The sequence below is a fragment of the Microcaecilia unicolor genome, chromosome 5, assembly GCF_901765095.1.
Source record: "Microcaecilia unicolor chromosome 5, aMicUni1.1, whole genome shotgun sequence".
Classification (NCBI taxonomy): Eukaryota; Metazoa; Chordata; class Amphibia; order Gymnophiona; family Siphonopidae; genus Microcaecilia; species Microcaecilia unicolor.
In genome coordinates, this window is record NC_044035.1 from 41,964,946 (window position 1) to 41,976,723 (window position 11,778).

At 42.4% G+C, this 11,778-nt stretch overlaps 1 protein-coding gene across 2 annotated transcripts in view; it reads right to left on the reverse strand.

Annotated features, from left to right (window-relative positions):
• The window catches only part of MFSD13A (major facilitator superfamily domain containing 13A), a 44,381-nt gene extending 36,335 nt beyond the window's left edge, over positions 1-8,046 (reverse strand). Inside the window, exons 1-3 of one of the 2 annotated variants that reach the window (XM_030202833.1) lie at positions 7,679-8,046; positions 3,568-3,647; positions 2,621-3,070 (exon numbers count right to left, since the gene is read on the reverse strand). In XM_030202833.1, coding sequence (XP_030058693.1) covers positions 2,621-3,070; positions 3,568-3,647; positions 7,679-7,828 — 680 coding nt within the window. In that variant the 5' untranslated portion in view covers positions 7,829-8,046. The remainder of the gene's footprint in view (positions 1-2,620; positions 3,071-3,567; positions 3,648-7,678) is intronic. The other variant, XM_030202834.1, reaches the window with a different exon arrangement.
• Between the last annotated feature and the right edge of the window lie 3,732 nt (positions 8,047-11,778).

Consider the following 11,778-nt stretch of genomic DNA (forward strand, 5'->3'; position numbering starts at 1 on the left):
GGACATGTAGGCTGCCCAACAGCTCCTCCCACCCTCTCCCTCCCCGGGCCTACCTTCTAAAGGCCCTGGTGCCTAGTGGCTTCTTCATGGCAGGAGCACCCCGCACTGCTCCTGCCCCTGTGGTTTTATGTTCAAAATGGTGGGAGAGGAGCTGGTGGGTGGTCCAGGTGGGGGGGGGGGGGGGGGTCCCTGCAGCAGGGGCAGGGCTACATTTTCGATTCTGAAACCTAAACCTGAATTTTGGGTTAGTTTCCATGCTGAATCTGAAACTGTAATGCGGTTGGCCTCTAAAGAAGTGGGATCAAAGCAAAACTTAAATTACTTCCACAGTGGAGAATGACACGGGGACAAAGTTTGTCTCCGTCCCTGCAAGCTCTGACCCCCATCTGCACAAGCCTGAAACAGTTATTTAGTATAATGCCACAGATATACAAAGAGATGCATTTACTCCTGTACTATGCAAAATATAATGATGGCACAGGCCAGGGATGGTGTTAGGGGAGTGCAACTAGGGCAACTGCCCTTGGCCCCTGACCAGAGAGAGCCCCAAGCCTCATGAAAGGTAAAGAAAGTGTAGCCTGGTAGTGGGTTTTGGGTTCCTCTCCAAAATTTCTGCCCTGGGCCCTAGCCATGTCTAACACTAGCTCTGGCAAGGTGTACATTTAAAATCTGACATACGTAATCACAAAATGGAAAACAAAATTATTTTCTCTACCTTTTGTTGTCTGGTCATTGTATTTTTAAAATCAAGTTGGTCTCAGGCTTTGGTTTCTGCTTCGCTCTGTCTCTCAACTCACTCACCAGGTTCTCCTGTCTATCTGACTTCTCTTCTCTCTCAAATGTTCACCATCCATCTTCCATTTCTGTGTCCCTTCGCCTCCCATGTTCAGCACCTCCCTTCTGTGTCCCTATACTTCCCTGTCCATTACCTCCCCTGTGCTCATATTCCCAAATCCATCATCACCTATCTCCCTATCCTCTACCCCTGTGTTGAACATCATCTCACTTCTGTGTTTGACATTGTCCCTTTCTGTCCATATACCATCCTCATACTGCATCTCTACTTTGTGTACCTGTCCCCCCTCCCCCATGCACATCATTGCACTTCTGTTTGTTACCTCCCTGTGTCCCGCTTCTCCCCTCTCTTCCTCTTCCACACCAATGTGTGTCTCTCTTCTCCAACCCAACCCAGTTGCTCTCCTTCTCTTCCCCCACCCATTCCAGCATCTGGTTCATCTGCCTGCCCTCTTTCCCCTTCTCCTTCCTGCTGTGGGTTCAGTTGCGAAATTAAATGGTCATGAATTGATATCAATTTATTTTGTGGGAATTTGTCCCTTTCACCACATAAGCCTTTCACAGAACTTGTGTGTTAAGTTACGACACTCAGCAAATATTTTAGCTCTGAAGCAAGCAGTTTTGTTACCAGCTTTTCAATTAGAATTCTCTATTTTCAAGACTCATTATTAATCATCTATAAACAGCCTTTCAATGGGTAGATAGTAGAAGCCCTATGAAAGAAGTGCTTGCTACCCCCTAGAGAAAGGGAGATGTAGGTGGTCCTTCTCAGGTGACATACTGGCCCTAAATCCTACAATTTGAACCGAGGTCTCTGGCTAACTCTCATGATTAGCTGCCGATGGAAGGGTGGGATTGAAATGTGCATGTGTTGGGGGAGGTCCTTGACCTAGAGGTTTTGTAGGATCCCTCAGTTCCATGGATTGTGGTCAAAGCAAAGAAATTGAAGAAGCTACACGCAAAAAATTAAATTAGAATTGTCTATCATGTGTTAATTAAAGAGCCCCACTTATGACTTTGGAGAGCTACATATAGCTGATGTAGCTCAGACTGAACTTCAGCCCCCCTCCTCCTCCCCTTGGGTCCAGCTATCACTTTTTTCCCACAGCCCCACCTCCCCTCTCCGGTGCCACTTACACTTTCCTGCATCCAACCAGCAGCAATTCACTAAGACTGGCTCCATGGCCTTCCTTCTGCAACTTCTTAGTCGATGCTAAGCAGGAAGTTGCAGTAGAGAGGGCAGGACTTCACAGGAGGAAGTTCATAGAGCTGGCCTGTGTGAATCGCTGCCGGCTGACTGCAGTAACTCATTGAGGGACACCCACCGGGAGGAGAGGATTTTTTTTTTTTTTACCGTTCCTGCGGGGCAGTAAAAAGTTTTGTTCCCGCGTCCGCACTAAATTTTTTTTGGAGTGTTGCCATTACCACAGATTTACTGCACTTTATCGCAATATACCTGCAATAACGGTAACAGTGTCATTCTCTATTCCACAGTTCACAAGGGGCACAGAGAACATAAGCACTGCCATACTGGGAAAAGACCAAGGGTCCATCAAGCCCAGCATCCTGTCTCCGACAGTGGCCAATCCAGGCCTCAAGAACCCGGCTGTGGTCTTCACTGAGCGGCAGGTACAACCCTAAAGAAAGACAAAAAAAGGAGGTAACCTGCAAAGACCCACAGGTACAACTCCAGCCACCTTACTAGGCAGACTAGGTGGACCATTCTGGTCTTTATCTGCTGTCATTGACTACGTTATAATATATATTTCACACTGGCAATGAATGGCATGATTGCTAAACAATAACAAGCCCTGGCTCTACTTACTCCTTTAAAGTAGAATCACCATCATATTTCACTCTCATTTCCATCTCAAATCGTTGTCTCAGAAGCCATGTCACTACAGTAAAGCCAATGACAGCACAGCTAGCTAGCACCACGCAAAATATCCGAAATGAAAAAAAGTCATCTTTGTTCCAGAATGCATATGACATAAAAACTGAGAGGGAACCGATGGCACTAAACAGTGAGCAGTAGAAATTGAGACTAGTCCTCTCTTTTGCAGACACAGCAAGGTCAGCAAGCAGAGCATTGTGGTTGAGATCCACAAGAGTAAGAAAGCTGTCATAGAGGCAAAGGCAGATGAGGAACTGCAAACCAGGGTGAGCCCAAGAAACCCAAAAGGCCAGGAAGGAAATGGCAAATAAAGGTCCGCTTCGACTTAATGCCTTTAGTCTCTTCAAAACCACTTCTGGTGAGGAGATCTCGACTCCTGACCTGCAGGGGGAAAATAAGGGGAACAAAGCATCAGGAATCTAATCATAAAATATTGTTAGCTCAAGCTACAATTCCCGTTCCAGTAAACTCCAGATCCAACTACATGTGTTTCTGCTATACCACCCTTTACATCACTAGCGTCACATTTTCCAAGCATTCATTTTGACTTTCAGATATAGTCTTACGTAATTGCACCCTTCAGTAAGTTTAAACTGAAGTCACCCAATTCATATTTTGTTACATTTACTTGTATAAAACTTTACACTAGCCATCATGGCCAAAATATTTCCATCTCACTCAGAACTATCCAGTTACAAAAGCTTTCAAGGCAATATTCTGGTTCTCCTGTGAATCTGTTTGCTGTTCTTTTGTGAAGCAATGTAAAGTATTATTGCATCTGATGTCATGTTGCCTGCAAATCTCCTTTCACGCCGAGTGTGAGCATATTCCTGTATCAAGAAACTATACAGCAAGATCGGAAAGAAAAACAGACTTACTGTTGTGGACTAAGAAAGACACGGTCACTCAGCCAGCCAAAGAGAGGGTCGTTGAGACTGTTCCAAATAAGAAATACAGTCTGATGGGAGGGGAAAAAAAAAAAAAAAAAAGATATACACCAAGTGAAATATCTGTGTGTGTTTTGCAGACCTATCCACCTAAGGGACCAAGGTTACAGGATAATATCAAAAGCTTTTTATTAGGAGTCACTACTTCTAGGAAAAGAAACAAAACACTTATGATTTATAACAACTATTGTATTAATTAAAATACAAATACTGTGTTTAGTCTGCTGAATATAGCTAGGAAATGCAATTTGCCTTTTTATTCAGTCCTAGATTTGACTGACCCTTTTACTATAGTGTGTCAGTAGAATTATCAGGCTGAAATATGCACCTTCCCTTTATAAGGAAATTGTTCTCATTTAAAAATAATCAGATTAGTGCTGTTTAAAGCAACAGGAAGATGTTTACTTGCTTTTACAAAATATATCTCTTAAAGTTAAGGTATCATACTAGGCAAGACCAAAGATCCATCAAGCCAAGCATCCTGTCTCTGACAGTGAACCATGCCACAAGAACCTGGCAGGATTTCAAAGAGCAGATCCATTCCTCATTGTTCATACCCAGAGATAATCAGTGGCTTTCCAAGCTTACATAGTTAAAAACAGCTTATGAACTTGTCCCTTAAAACCTTGCCTATATCCTTTTTTTTTTTAATCCAGCTGTGCTACAGCCTTGACCACATCTTCCGGAAACAAATTCTGTAGTTTACTTGTATGCTGAGTGGAATAATAAATACTTTTTCTGATTTGTTTTAAATGTACTACCTATTTGTTTCATAGACTGTCCCCTTGTCTTGGTACTACTGAAAAGGTAAATTACCATTTCCTACTAGGCCATTCCACCCCATTCATGATTTTATAGAACTGCATCAGATCTCCTCTGCAAACTGAAGAATCCTAACTCACTTAGCTTTTCTTCAGAAGGGAGTTGGACAACCAACATGATAAAGGAGAGGAACTTCTGTATTTTTTTTCTTGTTACACTTTGTTTTTTCTAATAGGCAACCAGAACTTCTTCCTCTTTAACATCAGCAAAATTCACCCTTTCCTCTCTGAACACACCACCTGAACTCTCGTCCACGCTCTCGCCTTGACTACTGCAACTTACTCCTCACCGGCCTCCCACTCAGCCACCTATCCCCCCTTCAATCTGTTCAGAACTCTGCTGCACGTCTTATATTCCGCCAGAACCGATATACTCATATCACCCCTCTCCTCAGGTCACTTCACTGGCTTCCAATCAGATACCGCATACAATTCAAGCTTCTCCTACTAACCTACAAATGCACTCAGTCTGCTGCCCCTCACTACCTCTCTACCCTCATCTCCCCTTACGTTCCCGCACGAAACCTCCGTTCACAGGACAAATCCCTCCTCTCATTACCCTTCTCCACCACCGCCAACTCCAGGCTCCGCTCATTCTGGCTCGCCTCACCCTATGCTTGGAACAACCTTCCCGAGCCCTTACGCCAAGCCCCCTCCCTGCCCATCTTCAAGTCCCTGCTTAAAGCCCACCTCTTCAATGCTGCGTTCGGCACCTAACTCTTTCAGGAAATCCAGACTGCCCCAATTTGACTGCCTCTATCAGACTGACTGCTCACGTGTCCTTTAGATTGTAAGCTCTTTCAGCAGGGACTGTCCTTCTATGTTAAATTGTACAGCGCTGCGTAACCCTAGTAGCGCTTTAGAAATGTTAAGTAGTAGTAGTAACTGCACACAGTATTCAAGGTGTAGCCAGAGGTATATTTTTTTCACATTTTATTGTCTACTCCATTCCAAATAATTCCTAACATTCTAGTTACATTTATTTATTTTTTGCCTGCCACTGCACACTGAGCTGAAGATTTCATCTTATTCTCTACAGCGACTCCACATTCTTAACACAGGATCTGACATGGTTAGGATTGTTTTCCCTATGTGCATCGGTCTTCTCCACAGCACCTTTTCAATGGGTGTACCAGCTGTCCAGCAAAGATTCCTCCTATATGAACATCCCCAGCCCCAACTGCAACTTTCTCTGCTTTCCCACTGCCACCACCACAGGGCCTGCTGCCTTTCCATGTCTTCAGTGGCAACAGTGAAAACAGAGGAAGACATACAAGGCCATTTCCCTGTATGCACCACTGCTAGCTCTGCCAGTCCTGCCTCTTCAACACAGGATGTTTACATTAGCAGCGGCAGAACCAGAAGAGCTAGCAGTGGCGCACACAAGGAATCCCGACTACTTAATCTTACCCTTCTATCTTTTATAGGCAGTTCCCAATCCACAATAAGGTACTGTCTCCTATCTCATGACTAATTTTCTGAGATTCTCAGACTTTGCCTCCGGAAAATCTAGACTCACCTTTATCCATGTCTTTATTACATCTTCAAAACAAAACAACCCACAACAAAGATTGGAAGGGCAAGATGTCCCGTTACAAAATCCATGTTAGCTGGCTCTACTATATTAAGCCACATCTATGGCCTGTAATTTTGTTTTCTAGAACAGTTTCTACATTTTATCCGACAGTGTCATCAGGCTCACTGGTCTGTAGTTTCCCAGACCACCCTAGAGCACTTTTTAAAGACTGGCTAGAGACCAATGTAATGCCAATCTTCAGCCACCAAAGTCTATTTTAAATAATAAAACTACAGATTACTTATTGGTCTGCAATTTTATTTTTTGAATTCTACCTCCTTTCCAGACTCACACCATGACACCAAGAGGTTCTTTCCTACTCAAAAAAATATTAGTATCTTGTGCATTTATACCTTTCTTTTGTTATCTGTTTGGTCAAGATACAGTTTTGTTTCCACAGTCCTCAGCTTGTCACTCAGACCTGACATTTGATTTATTATTTCCATGGCTCCCCCTTCATTTAAGCTACACATATTAAGGGGCCCTCTTACAAAGCTGCAGTAAGCACTAGCACTTGCTTAACGCAGGTTAAAATGCACTCAGGCATCCTACAGTTATTTTTGCATGTGTGCGTGCTACCCACTTGGTAAAAAATTGTATTTTGTTGTGCTAGGTGCAGGTCTGGGGGTGTTAATCAATGTGTGTGTGGTTAGTTCATGAGCCCTTACTACCTATAAAAAACAGATAGATCTCAGTAAGTGCTCACGCGCTAATGGGAAAATTAGCATATGGCCATTATTGCCAAAATAGAAAAAAATCAGCCATTTCCCAGCATCGCTAAAAGTAGACTTAGTATGTGAGAAAGACCCGCAGAAGCCATAGCACAGGCCACTTTTTAGCGCTTATAAGTAAAAGGGCCCCTTAGGTACTTAGCCTTATGAGCTATTTTACCATTATAGCAACACTGTATTGGACACTTCTCAAGTACCACAAAAGATAATCAAAAATATGGAAATTAAGGTTCTTACACCAAAATGGAGTGGAGGAGTGGCTTACTGGTTAGTGTGGTGGACTTTGGTCCCGGGGAACTGGGTTCAATTCCCACTGCAGGCACAGGCAGCGCCTTGTGACTCTGGGCAAGTCACTTAACCCTCCATTGCCCCAGGTACAAATAAGTACCTGTATATAATATGTAAGCCACATTGAACCTGCTATAAGTGGGGAAAGTGCGGGGTACAAATGTAAAATAAATTTGTATACATTTTTTTTTATTTATCTGAAAACCAAACTTGTCTGCGATCGTGACGACCAGAATAGTGGTCTCTGATCGAGTTCCGTAGAATTGAAGAAAGGAAAAACAGGCAGCCAAATTCTAAGATCTTTTACGTGACATCATTTTCTTTTGTTTCTAACATTTCGGTGATGCAGCCTTCATACTGGAACACAATGCCTCAAGTGAGTTCCCACGGATGATTCATAATGAGGCGCTATAGAAATGATAAGTAATTAGTAGTAGATCTGTCAATGTCTTCTTCTCAAGTATTACAACATGCACAGCCCACTAGGGCTCAGAGAAACAAAACAAAAACAACAAGCCCTTTAACTAAACAGTACAGTATTGCTTTTCTATTACTTGAACATAAGCTGGCGTTTCGAACCAAACTTTAAAATATTGATATATATACACCCTTAAACTTTAACTTACCTCCCCGATCCAGAAGGACAGCTTATCGATCCTGTAAACAGAAACGAAAGTGTCCACGTAATAGAGGAGGAAGACATTGTGCAAGATAGAGACGAAGAGCGCGAGGGAACCGTACAGCACCGCCGTAGGGAGGACGACGAGGCAGCCCATAACGCTTCACTGGCTACTAAGCCTCCTGACCCTCACCTCCTCCGGGCAAGCACGAGCCAGGACTCCCGAGCCATCCTTCGCCTGTTTTAGAAAAGCTCCTCTGGAAGAGGCTCCACCGTCCCTGCCACGAAGTACATGACAGAAATCAGGAAACCGCAGTCAAATCGTTTGCGCCTCCCATACCACGCGCACCATTCAGAACTGAAAATGAAACGGCCGCTTCCTTGTGCGTCACTTCCTGTGATGGACAGAGCTAAGGACCTCGTTTATGTTGATTGATTTTTCTTGAATTTCTGCCACGTGACTGACCTGAAACGCTTTTGAACTGCAGCTAATTACTCTCTTCCCCACTCTGACTGGATTGAAAAGTGGAGGCTGCTGCTGGCCCATATACCCATTTTTCTTCATTTTCATTTCATTTTTAGAAATTTTTTTATTAAATTTTAATAACAGGGGTAGGAAATACAAATTACAAGAAATAATCAGGTAAACACACCAAAGAATAATAGTGGACAGGTAACAGAGGGAGGAAAAAGAGGGAGGCAGGAGGAGGGTAGGTGGTGGGAAGCAATTTGTGAATGCATTCAAAGAGCAAAACCTGCAATTTACACTCGAGTACTATGAAGAACTCTTGTTTAAAGAAAGATAAGATTGTTAAAGGCAGCCACACTTTATCAACATATAAGGAATTTCGAACTTTGAGGGCTAAAGATAGCTCAAATTTGTGGATCTGTAAGACAGAATGCCACCAAAAGTGAGAATTAAGAAAGGAGTTATCCTTCCAATTTGTTAAAACCATTTTTAAGCCTACAGCAATGACCGTATCATATAGTTTGGAGGAATATTTGTCTACAGCACATTCAATAATATGCGAACCAAATATGATCTTACTAACTGGAAGTGCTTCAGACAAATGCAAAATATCAGAAATCACACGCCAAATATTGTTCCAAAATTTGAAGATTCGAGAACAGTCAAAAAGAATGTGGTTGAAGGTTCCTATGGTTGATTTACAAGACCAACACAAGTTATTATCCTGAAGTCCAGCAAGTTTCATTTTATGAGGAGGCCATAACGACCTGTGGTGCAGAAAGAAGAGAGATTGCAGATAATTTGCAGATGCTATAGGTCTACTGATTTTAGTCCAGAACGATTCCCACTTTTCTTCTTAAAATTAACACAAGCTACCCAGCACATTGCATGATGGTTTGTGCTTCTCCCCTTGACCCTTAGCTCTTCCATATGATTGCTCATATTGGTTAATCCAGTGGTATTAAGACCCCTAGCAAGGTATCAGCCACTCATTTATATAACTCTTTCAATCAGTGCTGTTCAAACTTTTATCCAAAATGGCCCCATTTCAAAATTTAAAAAAACTTGTGATGTGACTCTAATTGATGACGAAAACCAAGTTTACAAGTGGAAAGGAAAATGGGATGTGGGCCAATGACTCAAGAGACCAGGAAAACAGGCTATAATACACAGTGGTTTATTGTAGTCTCTATACCGATCTGTGTTTCAACCACAGGCCTGCCTCAGGAGTCTGGAAAAAATATTCACAAAAAATAGCAAATGAATAAAACATGAAAATGTATATATATATATATATATATATATATATATATATATATATATATATATATATATATATATAAGAGTATAATAATACATATAGATATACAAAAATGTACAAAAAAAGTAAAAATGTACAGACAATGGCATTCAAATTAAAGATACAAATACATATTTTTAAAAACTTAACATGTGTAGTCAGACTCTAATTGGTTAACTTATCCAGAAAAACGTATCCATCTTGCTAGATAAGATGTCAATGTATATGTGTTGACAAACATGCCAGCAGAGTTGCGTGGATGTAAAATATCGATAGCTACACATACAAATACTTAACTTGTGTTGTAAAACGCTAAAAGGTGCACGTATGCATAGATACAGTGGTGGAAATAAGTATTTGATCCCTTGCTGATTTTGTAAGTTTGCCCACTGACAAAGACATGAGCAGCCCATAATTGAAGGGTAGGTTATTGGTAACAGTGAGAGATAGCACATCACAAATTAAATCCGGAAAATCACATTGTGGAAAGTATATGAATTTATTTGCATTCTGCAGAGGGAAATAAGTATTTAATCCCTCTGGCAAACAAGACCTAATACTTGGTGGCAAAACCCTTGTTGGCAAGCACAGCGGTCAGACGTCTTCTGTAGTTGATGATGAGGTTTGCACACATGTCAGGAGGAATTTTGGTCCACTCCTCTTTGCAGATCATCTCTAAATCATTAAGAGTTCTGGGCTGTCGCTTGGCAACTCGCAGCTTCAGCTCCCTCCATAAGTTTTCAATGGGATTAAGGTCTGGTGACTGGCTAGGCCACTCCATGACCCTAATGTGCTTCTTCCTGAGCCACTCCTTTGTTGCCTTGGCTGTATGTTTTGGGTCATTGTCGTGCTGGAAGACCCAGCCACGACCCATTTTTAAGGCCCTGGCGGAGGGAAGGAGGTTGTCACTCAGAATTGTACGGTACATGGCCCCATCCATTCTCCCATTGATGCGGTGAAGTAGTCCTGTGCCCTTAGCAGAGAAACACCCCCAAAACATAACATTTCCACCTCCATGCTTGACAGTGGGGACGGTGTTCTTTGGGTCATAGGCAGCATTTCTCTTCCTCCAAACACGGCGAGTTGAGTTCATGCCAAAGAGCTCAATTTTTGTCTCATCTGACCACAGCACCTTCTCCCAATCACTCTCGGCATCATCCAGGTGTTCACTGGCAAACTTCAGACGGGCCGTCACATGTGCCTTCCGGAGCAGGGGGACCTTGCGGGCACTGCAGGATTGCAATCCGTTATGTCGTAATGTGTTACCAATGGTTTTCGTGGTGACAGTGGTCCCAGCTGCCTTGAGATCATTGACAAGTTCCCCCCTTGTAGTTGTAGGCTGATTTCTAACCTTCCTCATGATCAAGGATACCCCACGAGGTGAGATTTTGCGTGGAGCCCCAGATCTTTGTCGATTGACAGTCATTTTGTACTTCTTCCATTTTCTTACTATGGCACCAACAGTTGTCTCCTTCTCGCCCAGCGTCTTACTGATGGTTTTGTAGCCCATTCCAGCCTTGTGCAGGTGTATGATCTTGTCCCTGACATCCTTAGACAGCTCCTTGCTCTTGGCCATTTTGTAGAGGTTAGAGTCTGACTGATTCACTGAGTCTGTGGACAGGTGTCTTTCATACAGGTGACCATTGCCGACAGCTGTCTGTCATGCAGGTAACGAGTTGATTTGGAGCATCTACCTGGTCTGTAGGGGCCAGATCTCTTACTGGTTGGTGGGGGATCAAATACTTATTTCCCTCTGCAGAATGCAAATAAATTCATATACTTTCCACAATGTGATTTTCCGGATTTAATTTGTGATGTGCTATCTCTCACTGTTACCAATAACCTACCCTTCAATTATGGGCTGCTCATGTCTTTGTCAGTGGGCAAACTTACAAAATCAGCAAGGGATCAAATACTTATTTCCACCACTGTACATGGCAAAATAATTCACTGATACATGAGGCTCTGTGGAAAAAAAAAATATATAGGAATAGGAATAAATATAAGGTAGGAATAAAACAAAATCTACATAGTTATATAAGGGTAGGAATAAACAAAAAACTATTGTGTAATGCTTTTAAGACTTTACATTCAGGTAACCCTGCACACATTTCTTCTTTAATCTCTCCTTATATTCCATCCTGTTCACTTTGATCACTTGTTGCCAATCATCTGGTGCTTCCGTCCCCCCAAAAAGCTTGTTATGAGTCAACCTGAAAATCTGCATTTTATTTTCTGGCTCCCTCTCTTTGGAATAATCTGCTGGCAGCCATTAGGGCAGAACTATCTCTTACTAAAATTAAAAAGCAACTTAAAATGAATTTGTTTTAACTGGCCT